Below are 22,989 nucleotides of genomic sequence, written 5' to 3' on the forward strand. Positions count from 1 at the left end.
GACACAAAAAGAAAAGGGATCAAACTTAAATTTATTTCTAATGTGCAAAAATGAATTTTTATGAAAAACGGCAGGAGTTTGCAGGAGATTTGACACAACAGAAAAAGTTTGAAGTGGATTTCCGATGCTGTGGTTCTTCTCTTGGCTAAGGCTGATGCTCCTGATACCTTGGGCAGAGAAGACAGAGAAGCTTTCAGTTATTCAACAGGATTTCAGGAGCATTTAGATTGTCCAATATTCACTTAAAAAGACTAAAGGACTCCCTTTGGAAAATAATGTCTCCTAGGTGTGTTTAACCCTGCTTTAGTTATTCTTCAATGTTCTCTGAACTACAAGGCTATTGTTTATTCTAAGTTTTCTTTTATCTTAATTGAATGTGATAAAAATAAATTTTGCTTCATATTATATAAAATTATAAACAAAATGATTCAACCTTCAGATATGAGTCATTTCAGACTGTTAAGTTACTGATAGACAAATCAAATTCATTAAATACTTAGATGGCTGTTTTTTGTTTTTTTTTGTCTCTAATTTTTTAAACATTAATGAATTAGATTAAAACCTGAATGTCCCATTCAGCTCAGTTTTTCAGACAGTTGTGGTGGAGCTTTTTTGACCTCCAAACATCTGGCAGGAACGAGCATGAACTGACCAGGTTCAGGAGGAGGAGTCCACTGTTTACTGTTTGCACCCTCGTCACCACGCCTATCCACTGGGAGAATAGATGGGTAATTAAAGTGCAGAGAGATTATATTAAAGGCAAAAGTGAATCTCTTCATCGTTTCCATCTTTTAAATAATCTTAAAAAGTCAAAACTATACATTTTGTTAACTCGCAGATAAGAAACCTCTTTAATGTTTCTGACATTAGATTTTGACCTATTTGAACCTATAGTTTTACTATTTGAATATTTTTTATATAGCTAATGTTAAGCAAATTTTTTTTTTTTAATAAAACACTTTGAAATCTATTTGAAACTTAGGCTTTGCTGCATTTTTCAAACTTGTTCTTTTCTCTGATGTGGTCATCATAAAACTGAAAATTGTTCCTAGAGACATTTATATTAAAGACATTTATATTTTTTCTTTCTTTATAGCGCTATATATTTTTTTTCTTTTTGGTATTCAATTTTTAAGCCAATTTTAAACATCCGCTAGACATTGGATCCTAAGAAAATCAATTTAAGATCACTAATAAAGTTTTATGCATTCTTTGTTTTAGTCTGGAGTATTCCCTTAAGTGGGCAGCTATACAATGGTACACAGTACTACTTAATGTTACCCTTTTTTCCAGTGAACTAGGACCTCTAGCCAGGTGATGTTAACTTGGCTCCAAAAGGTCCCAGCTTAATGCTGACAGCACTCTGAGCAGCCTTCCACTGCACAGGTAAATAGAGGTTGGACTCAGCAAGCTAGCATTAGGGCATCTGATTGGAAATATAATTCTGCAAAAAACAAAAAAAAGACAGTGACATATTTTCAGGTAAGAATGTAGGATCAGGGGAGGTGCTAGCCACTTGGGGGCCCTGAGCACAAACGCTGTGTGGTAGCCCCCACCTGGAAATGAACAAAAAGGTTATTATCACTTCTTTTCTCTTCACTTCCAGAAAAGCTTCTCAATTTGTTTTTCTCTTTATTTAAAGATGCTATAAATAAAAGGAGATATTCAAATCTTGAAAACAATAAACTAATTTTTCACCAACAATGGTGCAGTACTTCCACACAAGATAACTGTTTAACATATAGTGGAAGAAAACTAGGAAAACATAATTCCGGAGCGAATTGAATTGCATTAAACAACTTTTTGTGCTTAAGGGGCAATATATTTGAGATAGATAGATCTGTATAAAAATATTACATACCAGCACTTATTTAATCAATTTAAAGCAATGGGTTTGACGTCGAAATGTGCTCAAATTCAATACAAATAAACTATAAAATGCTAAGCTAAATGAGTCTTCAAGTTGTTTGAATTGGACAAAATTTAAAAATGGTTTATTCATCATATAATTTTACTGTAAATGCCAATGCTTTTGTTGAATTTATGCAGCACCTTTTAAAAAAAAATCAAATATATAGAAACTAAATTAATTCAAATAAATATGGAGACCTTTGTATTTATTTACATTTCTTTTGGATCATTTAATGATGTTAAATGTAAATGCAGCACATTGGTAAATATTGTATCCACCTGTATTTTTTTTGGATCTATTTAAAGAGCCTGAGTGTTTAAAAGACTTAATTTCACACTGCACAAGTGGACCATAAGATAACAGAATAATACTAAAGTATTCAAATAATAATAAATATAAATATAACAATAAATATTATATCCACACAATGCATTATTCTGTGATCTATTATTTAATATTTGTGTTTAATTATAATAGTTTAAAATTTGTAACAATTGATAAATAATATCCTGGTTAAAACAACAAATTCTTACCTCTTGTCTGAGGTTCACTTAGAAGATATTTTATCACTTCCTGGGCAGCATTCTCCACACTTACTGACACACCTGTTTAAAAATGTAAAAAAAAAAACAAAAAAACCCAAAGCATTTAATAATCTCTTCTTTGAATGCCAGCAGCATATTTTCTCACGTTCTATTACTAATTGATTTTTTTTTTAAAGAAAATGCATATATTTGTTTGGTGGGGAGGAAAGAATTATTCATGGTAGGAATAGATTGTTTTTAACAAAATAAAACTAACATATTTTTGTCAGAACACCTAGAAACCTTTGGTTAGTGATTGAGGAATTAATGTTTTGCTAAAATAAAACTATGAAATAAAACAGCAAGTATTTCCCTTTGCAGCTTTTTAAAACAGGAAATAAAAGCAACACGGCTTTTTATTGCGGCAGTTTAATTTGGTTTCTGACTGTCAGGAAATCACAACAGGTAAACAGCTAAATGCCTAACATCTTAAATGTTCACATATTTACAGTTAAAACTTTTGTTAAACCAAATCTGATGAGAAACAAATTATAAAGAGCTAATTACCAACTTATCTTAACGCGGTTTGTTTGAAAGGCCAATCAGGAAAAACAGCCTTTACTGTCTCTCCATGTCACACCTTGACATATAGGTTTGCTAACCTCTACGTGTTTATCTAGAGCTGTTTCTTTTGCTCAGATTGGACTACACTTCCAGCAACTCCAGGTAAATCTGGTGTACATAAAGAATCAATGTATAATAAAGAATTAGATGCCTCGCTTTAAGTATTGTGCAGGATCTATCATACTGTGGTGCTGTTTCTCAATTCAACTCTTAAAACAACTCTAAAACTCAACTCTAAACTAAACTCTAAAACTAAAAACAACAATTATTCGGCCTTTTAGTTGGAAAATAATGAGGAAAAAATGGCAAAAGCAGCAAAAAAATTAAATAAAGAGCATAGTCCCATCTCTAGACCTTCACTCTGCCTAAACAAACTCAATTAAAGGATGTATTTTTTCAAAATCCCCCATGTGAATATTCTACTGCTACAAAATGTATTCTAAAATCTTTACCAAGCAAATAAAAGTGCATTGGATGGTGTTTATCTCAGCATCTTGGCCCTGAGCCATCCTCACCAGCACTAACATAAGCACAAAAGATCTAAATCTGCAATATTCCTGGATAGTAAATAAATCATGTATAAATTTACTGGGTGGTCCTCAGTGTGGAGGACACACACAGATGTCCCCTAGCAACAGAGGCGTTCCCATTACTAAATTTGATCAGGCAGTTCATTTTGATGCTGGAGAGATAAATGAACAAGCTTGACGACAATAAGTTCAAATTGTGCAGTTAAGTCTGTTGTGATTAAATAAATAAAAGGAGAAGGGGGATTTACTTTTTCCTTTAAATAAATGTGCCTAACTTTATGATCAGCTGAGATATGCAGTTGCACATAGTTTTATAATAAGGGTTTCAAGTTTTTAACAGAGCTATTTGCAGACTGAAACAAACTGTTTAATGATAGAAAAGCAATTACTCTAATGTGGCAGGGATCAGCATTGCAGTGGTTTGATTCTTATTTGAAGGTCAGAGTTTTTAAAATTAGACTGGTTGATGTGTTATTTTCATCTTTCGTGTGGTGTCCCTCAGGGGTGAATTCTTGGACCTGTCCTTTTTCCTCTCTACAGTATGTGCTCCCTTTTGGGTTCTATTGTTAGAAAGCATGGCTTCACATTTCATTAGTATGCAGATAACATTGACATCTTAATAGCAAGAAAGTGAAAGACCTTTGAAAGACCTTCTTTAGTGTTAAGACCAAAATAGAGCTGAGGGTGGCACTTAATTCTGTAAAACTAAATGGAGCTTCTAACTTTGTTGACTTTAGTCCTTTAGTTTCTACATATGACCCTATATAAGGAACCTAAGTCTATCAAGATAACAGTTTAAACTTAACAAGTATATAAACAGAGCTTTGGTCAATTTTTTTATGTATTTTAAATATAATTAATTGACTTAAACCAACTGGAGTAGTTTATGGACCTGAGATTCTACGTTTAAAATCTGCAGGGAATGCGTGTAAATTAAACTTAAGCTGCCTACTCCCTCAAAGATGCACTAGATGGGTGGAGAGAGCGGATGGGTTTGGACGGTTCCCAGAGACAGAAATAGCCCTATGGGTTGGGCTGTTCTGCGTTCCATGACTCCTGATAGTTTGGACACCGGGAAGTGACATGTGTGAGATTCCTTTATGGATTCCTGCGCATGCTTCCTGTTGGGATATGCTGCTTGGGTTTTAAAAAAGTCACAAACTACATTTATAGAAAAACAACAAAAAAACAAAAAATAATTTTTGTCAGTGTGTTGGGTCACCTTTACCTGTGGAATTGTTACATTCATCTTGGACGGTTGTTTTGGTCCACTCTCTTCCATTGCTTCAGTTCATTCTTCACGGCTCCCACTTGATCGTTTCAGTTATTACGCCTCTGACCTTTGACTAGACAACTGCAGCACCTCATTTTTCCCTTTTTTGGTTTTTCCACTGTAGACTTGTTGCACTGTTTGGGCCCATCGTCCTGCAGATGAGTCTGTCTAAGGAAAAATTCAGCTGTTAGAAGTTTTCACATCTCAATCAAAACTAATTTGGCAAACAGAGAAGTTTACGGTGAATCTAAAGATTATTCTGTAACCAAGTGTCACGTCTACAAAATAAGCGCAGAGCATTTCTACGAAGTTTGTAGAATACTTAATGGGCGGAGTGGTAAAGTCCTGATGAAGAACATGTTAACAATCTACAACCAACCGGATTGTTATATGGGCTTTAGAAAGAAATGGTAGAGAGATTATTTGTCTAAGAGATAGGAAGGCCGATTGGTGGCGTCAGAGGAGCGTTTTATTTGGGGTTTGACGTACTTAAATCCCACTTTGCTCACTCCTGGTAAGAATTGTGTTTATCAAACAGCACGTATCATCTCGGTCTGTAGTCAGACCAGACTGGGTGGGCTTATTCTCTCATCCAGACACACCCAGCTGTCCGAGCCAGAGGTCAACAGCTGAACTCACCAAAACATATCCAATGAATTTAAGGCAATACTGCTTGGTTTTGTTACCAAACGTCCTCAGTGGTATCTGGATTCTATGTACTCTAGGGCTTGAATTTCTTAAATAACTGCCTAGCAGGAAGTATTAAGATGAAGTTGAAATTACACCAAGAGTGCCCACTAGTGATAGCAATCTGCTAGTGCCTGCACCAATGCTTATACTGTAGGACAAATAGCTGGAAATGATCAATACATGGTGAAAATCGAGAAAGCTTTCATCGTGTTTTAATAAATAGCAACAGAAACATGTGAGCAATGCCTGATGATAAGCTCCAAACATTCTGGGTTTGTCCACCAATGCAAAACTTCTGGGAGGAAAAAAATAATCAAACTGTCTCAAAGTTAAGGCCACAGCATCCCACTATCCCCACTATCTGCCTACTTGGTGATCTAGAGGAATTGAATAAGCTCCAAAGAAACCCAAACACAGCTTCCCGTGGCGTAGACTAACCTAAATAACACATTACTGCTGGAAAAACAGAAAACAGAATAACTAAACCACAATGGCTAGATCTTCTTACACATTATATATCAATGGAACAACAAGCAGCAATAGATTGAAATCAATTCAAATATTAAAAAGAAGCATTTCCATAATTTTAAACTCAATTTTAATGCCATAAATTGATGCCACTGAGAAGACAATGGAAGAGCCTAACAATAATATCTCAAAACCTGTTCCTTAGTTATTTGTTTTAGTTTATAATTTTTGCTTTTATATTTAGTATCATTCTTGCTCATTTTCCCACTTCTCAAAAATATCTGTGACCCTAAAATAAATCAAAACAAGGAATATCAGAGTAAAGGAAAATATTGATGCCAATCAGAAGATACAGAGGGAAGCAAAAGAAAAAGAGGAAATAAAACACCATTTGGTTATGTTGTGTTTTATCTTTACCGTAACTGTACTTATCATAAGGTGTAGTTTTGTTATCTGTTTAAATGGTTATCTAACCTGTAATGTTTAATAATAAAATATAGACTTTCAAAGGCAGCTATAAGCTCTCCTACAGAAGTAGACCTATCTTTTTGCACTGCACTGGAAATGCTCCAAGTAAGCTATTCTTTGACTGAAATATGATTTGTTTGTTTACTTTTTGTTTAATCATTAACATTACCGATTAAATGCGACCCAATCAGACTTCTGAATGGTACACAAAACCAAAGCCTCCAGCATGTGGAAAAGATAAATGTAGAAGTCATGGAGCAATGCAATGTTTGCAGTAGTTATTTTAGATGCTACTGCTACTGTTGTTCAATAAAGAAAAAAAAAAACAATATAATAGTGGATATTTAACCTGTTTACCAATGGGAGCTGGTATCATGATGACACATCTTAAGAGAACATGGCTATCACTTTTAGTGGAGTGGTGACTCTGACAGTCTGTGTCGCATAGAAGGAGACGTGAGTAAAGGCTCAATATGCATCATGGCAGCTCAGACTGCTAAACAGATCTAGTACAATCTATAGAAGTGGATCAAATGGAATTTTTTTTAAGGTTGGGATGTTCAGACTGCCATGAAAATGTCTAAGATGGGTCTGATGTGGACCAAAAAGATCAGACTGTGTCTCGTTTGCCTGCTGTGTGAATCTACTTCAGTAAAGAAAATTCACAGATTCATCGCCAAATTGATAACTCATCAGCCAAACATTTCTTTGACAATACTAGAACCTCTGTGCCACCACTGCAGGGCAGATAGTAAGCTATAACCATATATTGCTGAAAACCAGCCTAAGGTCTGACTGGGAGACTTGCATTGGCCTTTCTGAAGAGTCCTAAATGCACAGGGACCGTCTGCAAATTGCAGCACCAGAAAAACTTGATAGAGAAATATTGAATGGCGTTACCAAGGAGGGTCTTATGGTCATCACCATCATTTAATGTGTGATCTTAAGGTTTTGTACAACATTTCCAGAGCTGAAAAAAAAAGTATTAAATAAAAATAAATGCAGGGATTTCCACAAAGCCTATAGGCTAAATCGAAACTCAGAAAAATCACTTTTGCTAGGTGAATGATAGAAAAAAAACCCAAATGAACAACAGTAAGCTGCATCAATGAAATTGTTTTATATAAATGGTTTTAATTTTATTAATGTTTTATCATTAATGTAAGAAATATCTGTGCTATAGCATGTTGTAGCACCACCAAACAGCACACATAGAGCACGTCTTGATCATACTCTTTATGTACTTGAATGTGCCTGTTTCAATGATTCCCTGCTAACAAGCTTTATGGAGATGCTGATGTTATTTTCTACCTGTCCATACAGTCAAACACTAATTAAACCCAATAAATACACCTAAAGCTACCTAGAGTTTCTCAACACCTCAGCAGAGCCAGAAATTCCTGCTGCTGCTGACTGGAAGTTAACAGAGGAGATTAACACAAGGAAATGTCTTATAGACCTATTAGACTTTTTTTTGGTGTTTTTCAAATAGTCAGTAGCTATAAAAGCTGAAGCTGGAAACAAGCTTAACTTTATAGCATGTCACCTTAAAATTTAATGAGAGTCATAGGATATTAATCCAACATGTATTCATTTTCAATTCACTGAGATACAATAAACATCTATGAAAAACACCATTTACTGTTACTTTTATCATCTACTTTAAATGTGACCACTAGATGGCTGCATAGTGTTACAATCCAAGCATAAAAACAGTTAAACTTAAACCCATTGGTGCGAAAAATATAAAATTTTAGCAGGAAAAAGATTAAATATACTGTGTATCATATTAGAAATTTTGTGTTAAATATTTAACTTTTTTCCTTCAGCCATTTACTGGACTATTTTATCTATAAATGCACATCCACTGTTTATCTTTGTGATTCACCAAGTGTGTTTCGACTAAACGATAATGAGATTAAAAAAAAGCAACATTATTATTTAAAAAGAACAAAACGTAAACGAATAAAAAGACAACCAGGAAGTAGGAACTACTTATTATTGGGAAGGAGTCAAACCGCCGTTACCATGGAAACATAACGCTACATTGCGGCGCGGTAAAAAGGTTCGCCTTCCTATCCCCAGAATCCATCCCCTATATCGCAACAGGTCTGTAGCATTGTTTAAAATTGGTAATACTTTCGACGATATTGTGTTAAAGTGAGAGAATGGACTCGGAGTACTTAAAGCAACATGTGGGAGTGTTTCTGGCGGAGGGATTGGCTGAAGTGGCAGAGAGGCGACCTGCTAGGCCCATCCAGTATCTGGCTCACTGGCTCTACAAAAAGTCATCTAATGCTGAATACCAGAAAGAGGCAAGCCGCAGTTTCATTTAGTGTCAACAGGACACAATACTACATCAAATCTCTTTTAAATATCTGTCTTTGACCCAAATGACTATATGTTTAGCAGGCGCTCCCCTGCAAAAACCAGAGACCAGTATTTTTAGTTGTCTTAATTTTATTTCCTTGTTAAAGGTCTGACTTTATGCTTAAAAAGGGGAACCTCCACCTTTTTGCAGCTTTTATTTAGCTTAATCCATCCCCATCAAATCTGACTGGAATCCCACAGCATGATGCCTCCACCTTGCTTCACAATGGGAACAGTATTTTCAGGGTGATATGAATTATTAAAATTTTGTTATTACAGATGGTGATAAAAATTTGAGTGTACTTTAATTGATTTATTCTTTAGCTGTAAACCGGGCTGTTGTCATTCTTTCAGAAAGCAAAATTATTGCTCGTTTTTAAAAGGACAGACCCATGTTTTGTGTGCAGACACTTTCACCTGATCTGTAGATCTCTTCATGGGCAGAATGAATACTTCTCTAAATAATCACCTCTCTGCTGATGAACCTACAGTCAGTCGACCCGAAGGCTTTCATTAGGTTTTTGTATTTTCCAAAAATGAGCTCAAACATATATTTATTTAATGCTTTCCTATTGTTGACAACACAAGAGAACTATAATACACTGCTATTTATATTTATAGATAGAGAGATGCCTTTTAGTGCATTTTATATAAGTCCCAAAAACATTAATGTATAAAAAAAATAACGAGTAACAGCCGATTCCGATGCAAAATTGATTTATCATGCATCCCTAAAAGTACAATTTCAATTCCATCCATTCAGAAAAATATGGCATAGTGTATTTTTTTTTCTTTTAAACTTTCCGGTAATATACTTTTTTGCATATTGCACATCCTAGTCTCACTCAGTCTCAGCCTCTATTATTGTTGCTACCAAACGATAGAGGCTGTATTTATTTATTTATTTATTGATTAATTTTTTTGCAGGTGAAAGAGCGTTTGGCTCTCTTGGAGGAGCAACAGGCAGAAGCTGATGGAGGAAAAGTGCATGAGGAGGAGCTGAAAAAGGACGAGCAGAAAACCAGTGAAGCCATAGAAGAACCTCATAATGTATGATTATTACCATAAAGGTTTAGTCTTTAAAATATGTTTAATCTTTTATTAGCTTTAATATCTTCGAACATGATTAAAAAAATATTTTTAACAGATGACTGAGAAACTCTCAGAACCTGATGAATCAACTGGAACCACTACAGAGCCTGCTGATGATGAGAAACCCGTAAACGAAGAGGAACCGAGCTGTCCTGATCCGGAACGCACAAAACAAAATCCTGATGTCAAGGAAGAGGACAACGAACAAGAGGTGATGACATTTGGATGTTGTGCTGCTGCAAGTGGTGTCGCTTTAATCCTGAGCATGAACGTGGTGACAGTGGAGAAAAACGAAGCTGCCTTATTTTAATAATGTCAAAAAGCAGCTTTATTTTTATGAAAAATAATTTAAAACAAGAAATGGCAGTGAACAGGCCTGTAAAAATGGTCAGAATATCATAGATAGATATAAAAATGGCTGAAAAAATCAATTAACTTAACCCCATTGCCCCTGATGGTTCAGTCCAACTGCAGGTAAATCTACTCTATTCTCTTTGACAAAAAGAAGCAGGTTGGGAGCAGCTATAAAACACATCTAATAGGTTGCTTTAAATGACAGGACAATATAAACCAAGATATTGCATTACCTTTACGGTGCGGTGTCATGTAAATATAAGAACAGTACCAGATTATAGCATATTCCTATTGCAATCTGTAGTCCCTGGACAGTTTACAAAATAACTTTTAACACATATGAAAACACTTATGCATCAGTACAAACCCTCACAATCTAACAGTGTCTATGATGGCAAATGTGAACTGTTTTTTAACAGATCTTTTTAGATTAAATAATAAAAAAAAGAGAGCTGCAGCTCCTAACAGCATCAGGTAAAATATTCCACTGCTTAGTGGGATTTATAATAAAAGCAGGTTCCGAATAACAGTAAGACTGAAAGGTACGGCCACTCTCTCCTAGATGATTCTGATTGAATTGATCCTAAAGGGCAGACAGATACAAAAGGGGAGGGGTATGACCATTTAAAATCTTATATACAGGACATAAATTAGAACATAATATAAAAAATCTCACAGGTCAATAGCTTGTGCTTCTCTATTACCCTTTAGAGATGGTGATGTAATGTAGATGAAATCAAAGTCTGCATAAATGTATAAGCTGCATCTAGTGAAAGACAAAGTCTAATACATTTAAAATGCATTAGACTAATGATTTTTCTCATGTTCTTAACATTTAATTTAATTCAGTATATGTATATAGTGCCAATTCACAACATACAGTATGTCATCTCAGGGCGCTTGGTTGAAACAATTCAATCAGACCAAACATTCTGTTTATCTAAAGCCCCTGTCACACCTTGGCAATTTAACCATTGTATGCCTGACATACGAAAGATCTGGCAAAAAAAAAAAATGGCATACGTTGGAAATGGTACGGGTCAGTTTTGTATAAGTTACGAGAATGCTGAAACACACTGGGACATGTCGACATACGGCAAGTATGTCAAGGAATTTTGAGCATTTCTTGACAAATGCCAGAGTATGCTCAGTCGTGGGCCATAAGTCACAGGTAAGTTATTTGATTGTTGAGATACATTACGTGTGAGTCACTCATACGTCCTGGTGTCTAGCTTATCCACAACCTGAGTAACGTGTGCATAACTTATGCGTAACTTATGAAGAAATTATCCTCAACGCATAGCAACATATTTGACGTGTTCCAGACGAACGCTGAACGTGTTTCTAACTTACAGCTACTGTATAATGGTGTATTTGCAACGTTTTGGTATGAAAGGGGTTCACAGGAGGAAACCATCAGTATTTCTCCAGACTTAATGGTGAGCAGAAGCAACTAGGTTAATATCATGTTCAAATAAATCTTTTTATGCAGGCGAGGCACCTCCATTTACATTGCTGCTCCCCTTAGGACACTGACTTGTGACATTTCATGGATATTATGCTGCCGTGCTTTATGCATAAGTTAGGCAGTCGTTGGACATAGGTTCTGGACTCATTATGAACACTCTAAGTATACGCCCAACATTGTAAAAATACATAGAAAGTTCAGCGTAAGCCAGCATTTTTAGAGGATTCTGGGACGTCAGGCATATGCTGGTTAAATCGTCAAGGTGTGACAGGGGCTTTAGAAGGCCAGCTGATTGCATTGAGTCATTGAGTTTGCAGGATTCTTTCCTCATGGATCAGTATGTGGTCAGACATTCGCTTGCATTGTGTTGTTGACTCTAGAGCAATCCATCACACCAAGCATGCACACAGTGACAGTGGAAGGAAAAAAAAACCCTTTAACAGGAAGAAATCAACAGAAGCAGGCTCAGTGAGAGCGGCCTTCTGCTGAGGAAGACTGGGAGGCAAAGGAGCGAATGGAAGACACAAAATAAACACTGAAGCACTGATCTATAAAGGAAGATGGTTCTTAATTTATTTTTAAAAACTCCAAGGAACATACATGTAAATCACTTTAAAGCAAGTTATTAAAGCCACTGTGTCTCATTCAGTCTTAGCCTCTATTATTGTTGCTAGCATGTTAAAGTCCTGATCTATAAACTGGTTTGAGAGCGAATAGAGGAAAACTGAGGCTTTAATCAGACTGAAAGATAAGGCAGAAAACCTCAACCATATTTTCCCTTTCAGGTTACATGCTCTAAACTAGCAACATATTAAACCCATATGCAACCAGATTATTTCAAGGCCATATTTATGTATTGATTTTTATTTTTTTTGCAGGTGAAAGGGCGTTTGGCTCTCTTGGAGGAGCAGCAGGCAGAAGCTGAGGGAGGAAATGTGCATGAGGAGGAGCTGAAAAGGGAAGAGCAGAAAATCAGTGAAGCCCTAGAAGAACCTCAGAATGTATGATTATTACCATAAAGGTTTAGTCTTTAAAATGTGTTTACTCTTTTATCAACTGTAATATCTTCAAACATAATTAAAAATATATACGATCGTTAAATAGCAACTTAAAGTATAACACAATATCAGAAAAAAAGGATAACCGTCAACTATTCAACAGATGGCTGAGAAACTCTCAGAGCCTGATGCATCAACTGGAACCACTACAGAGCCTGCTGATGATGAGAAACCCGTAAACGAAGAGAAACCTAGCTGTCCTGATCCGGAACGCCCAAAACAAAATCCTGATGTCAAGGAAGAGGACAACGAACAAGAGGTGATGACATTTGGATGTGAACATGTTGTGCTGCCGGCTTTAATCCTGAGCATATAGATGTGGTGACAGTGGAGAATGAGGCCACCTTATTTTAATAATTTTTAAATACTGCATGGACCAGGATAAAGTCCTCAAAAAGCTGATTTATTTTTTTATGACAAATTATTTAAAACAATAAATGGCAGTGAATGGGCCTGTAAAAGAGGTCAGAATATAAAAGATAAATATAAAAGGATGGGAAAAAAAATCAGTTAACTTAACCCCATTTCCCCTGATGGTTGAGTCCAACTGCAGGTAAATCTACTGTATTCTCTTTGACCAGCAGGAACAGGTTTGGAGCAGCTATAAAACACAGCTAATAGAGTGCTTTAAATGAAAAGTAAATATAAAACAAAATATTGCATTGCCTTCACAGTGCGGTGTAATGCTAGTAAGAATAAGTAAGCGCAGTACCAGATTAATTCAATTCAATTCAGTTTAATTATATAGCGACAATTCACAACACATTTCATCTCAAGGCACTTTACAATTCAACCAGATCCATCCATCCATTTTCTGACACGCTTTATCCCAAGCGGGGTCGCGAGGGGAGCTGGTGCCTATCTCCAGCTTTCTACCAGATCATATAGTCAAATTGATTTCAAGTTTACTATCTAAGGAAAATTAGTTGCATCGACTCATTGACTTGAAGGCAACCCCTCACACTAAGCATGCTTGTAGCAACAGTGGAGAGAAAAAACTCCAGCAGAACCAAGCTCAGTGTGAGATTTTAGTTTATTCCCATTTCAATCTGTAGTCCCTTAACGTTTCAGTTTAAATATCACAAGATATTTAAACAAGATATCTAAACTCAGAAATTTAAATAATTTCCCCATTAAGAATTACCTGTAAAATCTACATTTTTTTTTTTTATCTTAAACTGAAATCAGGAGTTTACCACTAAATAAAAGCACAACTAATCTTAAGTCTGCATAACAAAAACTGTACATACTGCTTTGCTTAAATTATGCGTAGCTTTGTAGACTGTATTCATTTTTGTTGTTTTTGTTTAAGATGACATCTACTAACAAAAACATATTAACTTCTGGAACAGGAGAGAACAGATGTGGAGCAAAACACGAGCAACCATGATCCAAACGAAGGGACAGAAGCTCACCTAGATCTAGAGGAGGTAATTTGGTGACTTTTCAATAGTCAACTATTATTACTTTCAATGATTTGCTACAGTGTTCATACGCTTCAGCATTTTTCAACCACATACCTTAATGCCGGAAAAGATGAAGTGGTGCAACATTGTCAATTTTTAGGAAAAGATCCCTTCAGTTAGTGCAACCAGTTTAGGAGTAAGCTATAGTCAACCTCTATGGATTCAGGTTAGGGATTCACCTTGAAGAAGGTGCTCTGGTCAGAGGAGATCAAAGTTTTTGGCCTAAATGTGAAGCACTCTGCGTGCAGGAAACTTAGTTGAGCACATCTCTGGGAATGGTTTCCCCTGCAAGAAAGGAAGCTGATGAGAGTTGATGTGTAGGAGGAGGAATTAAAACACAAGCTGATCTTAGGACATGTCTGCAAAACTAAGTCTAAATAAAGTGATTCAGATCAAATAATATCAGCTTTATACAGATTTAGGATCTGTGACAAAAGCTCAAGTCAATATGCTTCGTTAATTTACTACAGCAGGTCCATTTTCATGTTTATTGATCTTGTCTACAGGTGAGCGGCCAATCTAATTCTGGCAAACAGGAAGCAGAACAAACCGAACAACTCCAACAAACTCCAGGCCAAGGTGGCACTGATATGACATCTGACAATACAGAGAATCTGCGCAACACATCAAGCCCTGACTCCCAGAATGCAGAGCAGGTGATGCAGATAAAATGCAGCTTATTTGGCTGTGATTATGGCTCATTTATTCAGGTAGAGAAGGAGAGAAAAGATTTGACTTCTACAAGACAGATAAGGGACGAGAGATATTTCAAAGAGAACATAGACAAGCACCTAAAGTATTTATTTCTTTTCCATGATTAGTACTACTTCTTTTTTATCACTCACTTCTAGGTTGATGGAGAAGAGATGGATAAACCTGAAAACTCTGTCCAAGAGGAGGCCTCCTCCACTGTGCAGAGCATGGAGATTCCAACAGAGAAGACATTTCCAACTGAAGAACAAGAAGAAACCATGACAGCTGATGAACAGGAGACAGAAGAATCCAGTTCTGTTGCTTCTCAGTGAAGGGAATACTTCGTAGATTCTGATTGAAGTTTAGTTCAGGCCTGTTTGCTGCCACAGGATTTACTGCATGTAACAGTGAAGTTATTGCTTGTTTATACTGATTTTAATGATAAAATAAATCACAAAAAAATGTATGTAAGCGAATTTGACCAAAGTATTAGTTGTAGTACGATCAAGATGAGGCGCTAAAGCATGTTGCTCATTTTGTTCTCATTATATTTATAAAAAAAAGGTAAAGAGGCTGAATATTTGGCTATAGGTTGTAGTCTTTTGGAAATTCCTCACCGTTTTGAAAGTATTAATTTCCAATTTGAGAAATGTAGTATGAAACATATGAGATCATTTATCCATTAAAGAATTTAAATAAAAATACACCTGTCCTTTGTGACACTATTATTATTTCTTCATCATGTTGCAATCTGCAGACGGTTCCTGCACATTTCATAAGCGCTAAGCTCAGCTGAGAGGCCAACGGAAAATGCAATTGATGCTCACTGTCTGCTTTGCTGTTTTTGCAGAGGGAAATTTGTGAATTTTTCTAACTTTACTGACATGAGGAGTTCTAGACAGGGACCAGGCACATGTAAAGCTGATCCTGGCCCCAATACTGAATGGGTAGCACTGACATTTACAGAAACTGTAACTGATTAGTTCGTTTGGTCAAAGGTTTATTACAAGTTATCTAAAATAAAGCAGTCAACAACCCAATGACAATACAAAACACTGGCCCCACCTTGGACCTTGGGCGATATCAAGAAAATTTTATATCAAAATATCTTTGGGATATAGCACCATATACGAGATATCACAATATGATCAAATAACCTTGAAATACAAACGTTTTTAGCCACATAGTGCCTAAAGTTGCATTGCTATATGTCAAATTAACATGTAATTTTTTTGTTTGAAAAATTGATTGCAAATTAAAAATTATTTAAAATGTTTTATTTATGTTTTAACCATCAGCTGCACATATATTTCTTTTTAATTTACAATATTGTAACATTAAAGCTCTTTCGGGTTCAACGCTGGACCTTAAAATAGAACATCCCAGCATCCAAAAGGAACCCCAAGAATAAAAATCTGAGACAAAAAAAACCTAAGATAAAAAGGGGGACTTTTGTGATCTTTTATGACAATCTTCATTTTGCTCTGGATGAGCTTTTTAGGTGGTGGAATAAAGTTGTTGTACCGTTAACTTTTGTAGCAATGGTTTTTCGGCATGTTTTGGAAATTACAGCATTTTGTTCAACATCTTTCTTGTCAAATCCAAACCACTGCCATATTATTGATCCAGTGCTGTTTTCTCCTCAGCTCCAGTTTGTCTGGATCCTCTTCAGACTCATTTTCTTTTTTAGCCTAAACTCCAGCTGTTGCTGCCATAGTTCTCGCTGTCTCGTTGATGTAATAACCGTTTGTGCTTGTTGTTGTGTGTGCCAGGACGCTTTCTGGTCTGGAGGAGGAGCAAGCGATGCGTTCTTAGCATGTAGGAGAAATTAAACTCAAAGTGAATTAAATACAGCTGCTAAATCATGCCATGAAAATTAGCAATCGATGGTTGAGATAAAGTCTTTTTAACCATCTTGCTGAGGGAAACTCAAGATACATCGAATATATTCCATACAGTATATATCATAGGGTGACCAGATTTGGGTTTCTGAAAAGGAGGACCTTTTTTTTTTAATGGGGGGAGGCTGCTGGGCCACTGACTGCACCGGCCATTCCAACTGAGCCGGAGCCATCTGGGGACGGGGCGACCAAACCCAACCCAGTGTCTGTATGCTTCCCCCCGCAGGGGCAGGCAGGGGGAAGCATAAAATAAATATACAAAGGCAAAAATTTACAAAGGCTTGAAATGGAAATGAGTGTGCCCCATCTGGCTAATGTAGTAGAACGACAGATTTGGATTCAGTGAGTCACATGACCTGGAAGCTGTTGAAGAAATATCAATTATTTTTCTAATACAAAATGTTTAAAAATGAACAAAGGCTTAAAATGGAATAAAAATGAGTGTGTCCCATCAGGCTAATGTAGTAAAACAATTTCACAAAGAATTTAAGTCGGTGGGTCACATGACCTGGAAGNGAGGTGATGACATTTGGATGTGAACATGTTGTGCTGCCGGCTTTAATCCTGAGCATATAGATGTGGTGACAGTGGAGAATGAGGCCACCTTATTTTAATAATTTTTAAATACTGCATGGACCAGGATAAAGTCCTCAAAAAGCTGATTTATTTTTTTATGACAAATTATTTAAAACAATAAATGGCAGTGAATGGGCCTGTAAAAGAGGTCAGAATATAAAAGATAAATATAAAAGGATGGGAAAAAAAATCAGTTAACTTAACCCCATTTCCCCTGATGGTTGAGTCCAACTGCAGGTAAATCTACTGTATTCTCTTTGACCAGCAGGAACAGGTTTGGAGCAGCTATAAAACACAGCTAATAGAGTGCTTTAAATGAAAAGTAAATATAAAACAAAATATTGCATTGCCTTTACAGTGCGGTGTAATGCTAGTAAGAATAAGTAAGCGCAGTACCAGATTAATTCAATTCAATTCAGTTTAACTATATAGTGCCAATTTACAACACATGTCATCTCAAGACACTTTACAATTCAACCAGATCCATCCATCCATTTTCTGACACGCTTTATCCCAAGCGGGGTCGCTAGGGGAGCTGGTGCCTATCTCCAGCTTTCTACCAGATTATCCAGTCAAATTGATTTCAAGTTTACTATCTAAGGAAAATTAGTTGCATCGACTCATTGACTTGAAGGCAAACCCTCACACTAAGCATGCTTGTAGCAACAGTGGAGAGAAAAAACTCCAGAAGAACCAAGCTCAGTGTGAGATTTTAGTTTATTCCCATTTCAATCTGTAGTCCCTTAACGTTTCAGTTTAAATATCACAAGATATTTAAACAAGATATCTAAACTCAGAAATTTAAATAATTTCCCCATTAAGAATTACCTGTAAAATCTACATTTTTTTTTTTTATCTTAAACTGAAATCAGGAGTTTACCACTAAATAAAAGCACAACTAATCTTAAGTCTGCATAACAAAAACTGTACATACTGCTTTGCTTAAATTATGCGTAGCTTTGTAGACTGTATTCATTTTTGTTGTTTTTGTTTAAGATGACATCTACTAACAAAAACATATTAACTTCTGGAACAGGAGAGAACAGATGTGGAGCAAAACACGAGCAACCATGATCCAAACGAAGGGACAGAAGCTCACCTAGATCTAGAGGAGGTAATTTGGTGACTTTTCAATAGTCAACTATTATTACTTTCAATGATTTGCTACAGTGTTCATACGCTTCAGCATTTTTCAACCACATACCTTAATGCCGGAAAAGATGAAGTGGTGCAACATTGTCAATTTTTAGGAAAAGATCCCTTCAGTTAGTGCAACCAGTTTAGGAGTAAGCTATAGTCAACCTCTATGGATTCAGGTTAGGGATTCACCTTGAAGAAGGTGCTCTGGTCAGAGGAGATCAAAGTTTTTGGCCTAAATGTGAAGCACTCTGCGTGCAGGAAACTTAGTTGAGCACATCTCTGGGGATGGTTTCCCCTGCAAGAAAGGAAGCTGATGAGAGTTGATGTGTAGGAGGAGGAATTAAAACACAAGCTGATCTTAGGACATGTCTGCAAAACTAAGTCTAAATAAAGTGATTCAGATCAAATAATATCAGCTTTATACAGATTTAGGATCTGTGACAAAAGCTCAAGTCAATATGCTTCGTTAATTTACTACAGCAGGTCCATTTTCATGTTTATTGATCTTGTCTACAGGTGAGCGGCCAATCTAATTCTGGCAAACAGGAAGCAGAACAAACCGAACAACTCCAACAAACTCCAGGCCAAGGTGGCACTGATATGACATCTGACAATACAGAGAATCTGCGCAACACATCCAGCCCTGACTCCCAGAATGCAGAGCAGGTGATGCAGATAAAATGCAGCTTATTTGGCTGTGATTATGGCTCATTTATTCAGGTAGAGAAGGAGAGAAAAGATTTGACTTCTACAAGACAGATAAGGGACGAGAGATATTTCAAAGAGAACATAGACAAGCACCTAAAGTATTTCTTTCTTTTCCATGATTAGTACTACTTCTTTTTTATCACTCACTTCTAGGTTGATGGAGAAGAGATGGATAAACCTGAAAACTCTGTCCAAGAGGAGGCCTCCTCCACTGTGCAGAGCATGGAGATTCCAACAGAGAAGACATTTCCAACTGAAGAACAAGAAGAAACCATGACAGCTGATGAACAGGAGACAGAAGAATCCAGTTCTGTTGCTTCTCAGTGAAGGGAATACTTCGTAGATTCTGATTGAAGTTTAGTTCAGGCCTGTTTGCTGCCACAGGATTTACTGCATGTAACAGTGAAGTTATTGCTTGTTTATACTGATTTTAATGATAAAATAAATCACAAAAAAATGTATGTAAGCTCATTTGACCAAAGTATTAGTTGTAGTACGATCAAGATGAGGCGCTAAAGCATGTTGCTCATTTTGTTCTCATTATATTTATAAAAAAAAGGTAAAGAGGCTGAATATTTGGCTATAGGTTGTAGTCTTTTGGAAATTCCTCACCGTTTTGAAAGTATTAATTTCCAATTTGAGAAATGTAGTATGAAACATATGAGATCATTTATCCATTAAAGAATTTAAATAAAAATACACCTGTCCTTTGTGACACTATTATTATTTCTTCATCATGTTGCAATCTGCAGAGTGTTCCTGCAAATTTCATGAGCGCTAAGCTCAGCTGAGAGGCCAACGGAAAATGCAATTGATGCTCACTGTCTGCTTTGCTGTTTTTGCAGAGGGAAATTTGTGAATTTTTCTAACTTTACTGACATGAGGAGTTCTAGACAGGGACCAGGCACATGTAAAGCTGATCCTGGCCCCAATACTGAATGGGTAGCACTGACATTTACAGAAACTGTAACTGATTAGTTCGTTTGGTCAAAGGTTTATTACAAGTTATCTAAAATAAAGCAGTCAACAACCCAATGACAATACAAAACACTGGCCCCACCTTGGACCTTGGGCGATATCAAGAAAATTTTATATCAAAATATCTTTGGGATATAGCACCATATACGAGATATCACAATATGATCAAATAACCTTGAAATACAAACGTTTTTAGCCACATAGTGCCTAAAGTTGCATTGCTATATGTCAAATTAACATGTAATTTTTTTGTTTGAAAAATTGATTGCAAATTAAAAATTATTTAAAATGTTTTATTTATGTTTTAACCATCAGCTGCACATATATTTCTTTTTAATTTACAATATTGTAACATTAAAGCTCTTTCGGGTTCAACGCTGGACCTTAAAATAGAACATCCCAGCATCCAAAAGGAACCCCAAGAATAAAAATCTGAGACAAAAAAAACCTAAGATAAAAAGGGGGACTTTTGTGATCTTTTATGACAATCTTCATTTTGCTCTGGATGAGCTTTTTAGGTGGTGGAATAAAGTTGTTGTACCGTTAACTTTTGTAGCAATGGTTTTTCGGCATGTTTTAGAAATTACAGCATTTTGTTCAACATCTTTCTTGTCAAATCCAAACCACTGCCATATTATTGATCCAGTGCTGTTTTCTCCTCAGCTCCAGTTTGTCTGGATCCTCTTCAGACTCATTTTCTTTTTTAGCCTAAACTCCAGCTGTTGCTGCCATAGTTCTCGCTGTCTCGTTGATGTAATAACCGTTTGTGCTTGTTGTTGTGTGTGCCAGGACGCTTTCTGGTCTGGAGGAGGAGCAAGCGATGCGTTCTTAGCATGTAGGAGAAATTAAACTCAAAGTGAATTAAATACAGCTGCTAAATCATGCCATGAAAATTAGCAATCGATGGTTGAGATAAAGTCTTTTTAACCATCTTGCTGAGGGAAACTCAAGATACATCGAATATATTCCATACAGTATATATCATAGGGTGACCAGATTTGGGTTTCTGAAAAGGAGGACCTTTTTTTTTTAATGGGGGGAGGCTGCTGGGCCACTGACTGCACCGGCCATTCCAACTGAGCCGGAGCCATCTGGGGACGGGGCGACCAAACCCAACCCAGTGTCTGTATGCTTCCCCCCGCAGGGGCAGGCAGGGGGAAGCATAAAATAAATATACAAAGGCAAAAATTTACAAAGGCTTGAAATGGAAATGAGTGTGCCCCATCTGGCTAATGTAGTAGAACGACAGATTTGGATTCAGTGAGTCACATGACCTGGAAGCTGTTGAAGAAATATCAATTATTTTTCTAATACAAAATGTTTAAAAATGAAAAAAGGCTTAAAATGGAATAAAAATGAGTGTGTCCCATCAGGCTAATGTAGTAAAACAATTTCACAAAGAATTTGAGTCGGTGGGTCACATGACCTGAAAGCTATTGAAGAAAAGTCTGCACTTTTGTCTTTCAAAATATCTTAACAATTGAAAATAGATTGAAATTGCATAAAATGTAATCTATTGGCATGATTTTATATGGGTTTTTATCTTAGCTGGTCAAAAGATAAGGAGTTTATTTTTATTTCTCAAGAGTGTTTGGTTCAAAGATTTGGTGACGGTCCCTAACCGCACCACCTCATGTGGGAGGAGGGAGTGGCTGGGAGACGCCAGCCGACATCGGAGTCCCTCAGTTGGATCAACCGTTTGCTATATCCCGCTGACTCCGCAGAGCTTGAATATCAAAAATCCAACTTCAAACCAACTTCACCGCAGTGCTGACGGCTCGGTTCTGCTGCACCGTAGTCGACCAAAATCCTGGACGATTTTGAAATTCCCCCCGGACTTTTTTTTTTAGGTGTGAAAAGTAGGACATGTCCGGGAAAAAGGGGACGTCTGGTCAACCGAATATATTGCCAACCCTACTTGGACCTTCTGGTAAATTCTGTTCCTCCTGGTCCCTTTTCTTCCAGGACCGCCTCTGTTCATCCATTTCAAAGGGGAGGGGGGATGGCTTTACTTTGCAACATAAGGTATCATTCACTAACGGCATAAATCTGTTTAAACTGATTATAAATCCAGTTCTCCAAAAATAGTCCAAGGCTGAAACTTTTCTAACCTGCCAATGATAAATAAATAAAAAAGTTTGGAAACTTACTGTGTAATGAACATCAGTCTCCCTGCAGAGGAGGAACATCAGCTGGGTTTTAACCAGAGCAGAGGCGCTGCAAAGCGTTCAGAAAGGTTTCAATTACTATAAACTATTTCATTCATCAAATTCTGAGGCCATTGAAAAGTTCAATCCTTTGCATCTGCAGATTTGTTGATAATTTCCTTCCCTTCTATTCTCGGGATATTTAAATCCAACATTATTACTACATCAGATCGACAAAACTTGAGACAAATCAATACAAAGGCTTTAAAATATCAAAGCTAAATACTTCAGTCTGGTTTATATGCAGATTCTCACCTTCATGTGTCTGGAACAGTCGCTCAGCTTTAGAAATCAGCCAGGAGATTTGGAGCTTTACGCACCTAAACGCACCATCATCTGATTCTCCAACTGCCCTCCAGATGTTTCTTCAGTTGACATTTCTTTGCTTTATGAAGCTGCAAAACTTCCTGAGAAGCGGAGCTGCATGGCTCCATGTCTAGGTGCCCCTCTAATGAGCTCCTCCTCCCTGTCCTCTTGCAGCAGATGGAG

General features: G+C 36.6%; 1 protein-coding gene and 2 long non-coding RNA genes across 6 annotated transcripts; 2 read left to right on the plus strand and 1 right to left on the minus strand.

Moving 5' to 3' along the window:
• On the minus strand, positions 1-22,989 carry LOC107094862. 2 transcript variants are annotated; one of them, XR_001481698.1, is made up of 6 exons: positions 22,756-22,989; positions 22,444-22,510; positions 4,819-5,031; positions 2,446-2,517; positions 1,282-1,444; positions 1-167 (listed from the first exon to the last, which is right to left on the minus strand). It is a non-coding gene; the product is annotated as an uncharacterized LOC107094862 (long non-coding RNA). The 2 variants fall into 2 exon arrangements; XR_001481697.1 differs by lacking the exon at positions 22,444-22,510 and having other exon boundaries at positions 2-167; positions 22,756-22,987.
• Positions 6,834-16,199, plus strand: LOC107094860 (uncharacterized protein AH6.3-like). 3 transcript variants are annotated; one of them, XM_015390733.1, is made up of 8 exons: positions 7,444-8,804; positions 9,787-9,909; positions 10,007-10,162; positions 12,652-12,774; positions 12,935-13,090; positions 14,184-14,261; positions 14,804-14,953; positions 15,149-16,199. In XM_015390733.1, the coding sequence occupies exons 1-8, from the start codon at positions 8,658-8,660 to the stop codon at positions 15,320-15,322; spliced, it is 1,107 nt and encodes a 368-aa protein (XP_015246219.1). In that variant the 5' UTR covers positions 7,444-8,657; the 3' UTR covers positions 15,323-16,199. The 3 variants fall into 3 exon arrangements, with proteins under 3 accessions (XP_015246220.1, XP_015246219.1, XP_015246221.1); XM_015390734.1 differs by lacking the exon at positions 12,652-12,774 and having other exon boundaries at positions 6,834-8,804; XM_015390735.1 differs by lacking the exon at positions 14,804-14,953 and having other exon boundaries at positions 7,445-8,804.
• On the plus strand, positions 18,294-19,609 carry LOC107094863. Its single transcript, XR_001481699.1, has 3 exons — positions 18,294-18,581; positions 19,124-19,273; positions 19,469-19,609. It is a non-coding gene; the product is annotated as an uncharacterized LOC107094863 (long non-coding RNA).

Source organism: Cyprinodon variegatus, unplaced genomic scaffold (genome assembly GCF_000732505.1).
Source record: "Cyprinodon variegatus isolate N-32 unplaced genomic scaffold, C_variegatus-1.0 Scaffold510, whole genome shotgun sequence".
NCBI classification, from domain to species: domain Eukaryota; kingdom Metazoa; phylum Chordata; class Actinopteri; order Cyprinodontiformes; family Cyprinodontidae; genus Cyprinodon; species Cyprinodon variegatus.

Coding starts and splice junctions, on each gene's coding strand:
- LOC107094860 (XM_015390733.1), top strand. CDS start 8,658: ATGGACTCGGAGTACTTAAAGCAACATGTGGGAGTGTTTCTGGCGGAG. Junction 10,163..12,651: donor AAGAGGACAACGAACAAGAG/GTGATGACATTT, acceptor TTTTTTTTGCAG/GTGAAAGGGCGTTTGGCTCT. Junction 12,775..12,934: donor CCCTAGAAGAACCTCAGAAT/GTATGATTATTA, acceptor ACTATTCAACAG/ATGGCTGAGAAACTCTCAGA.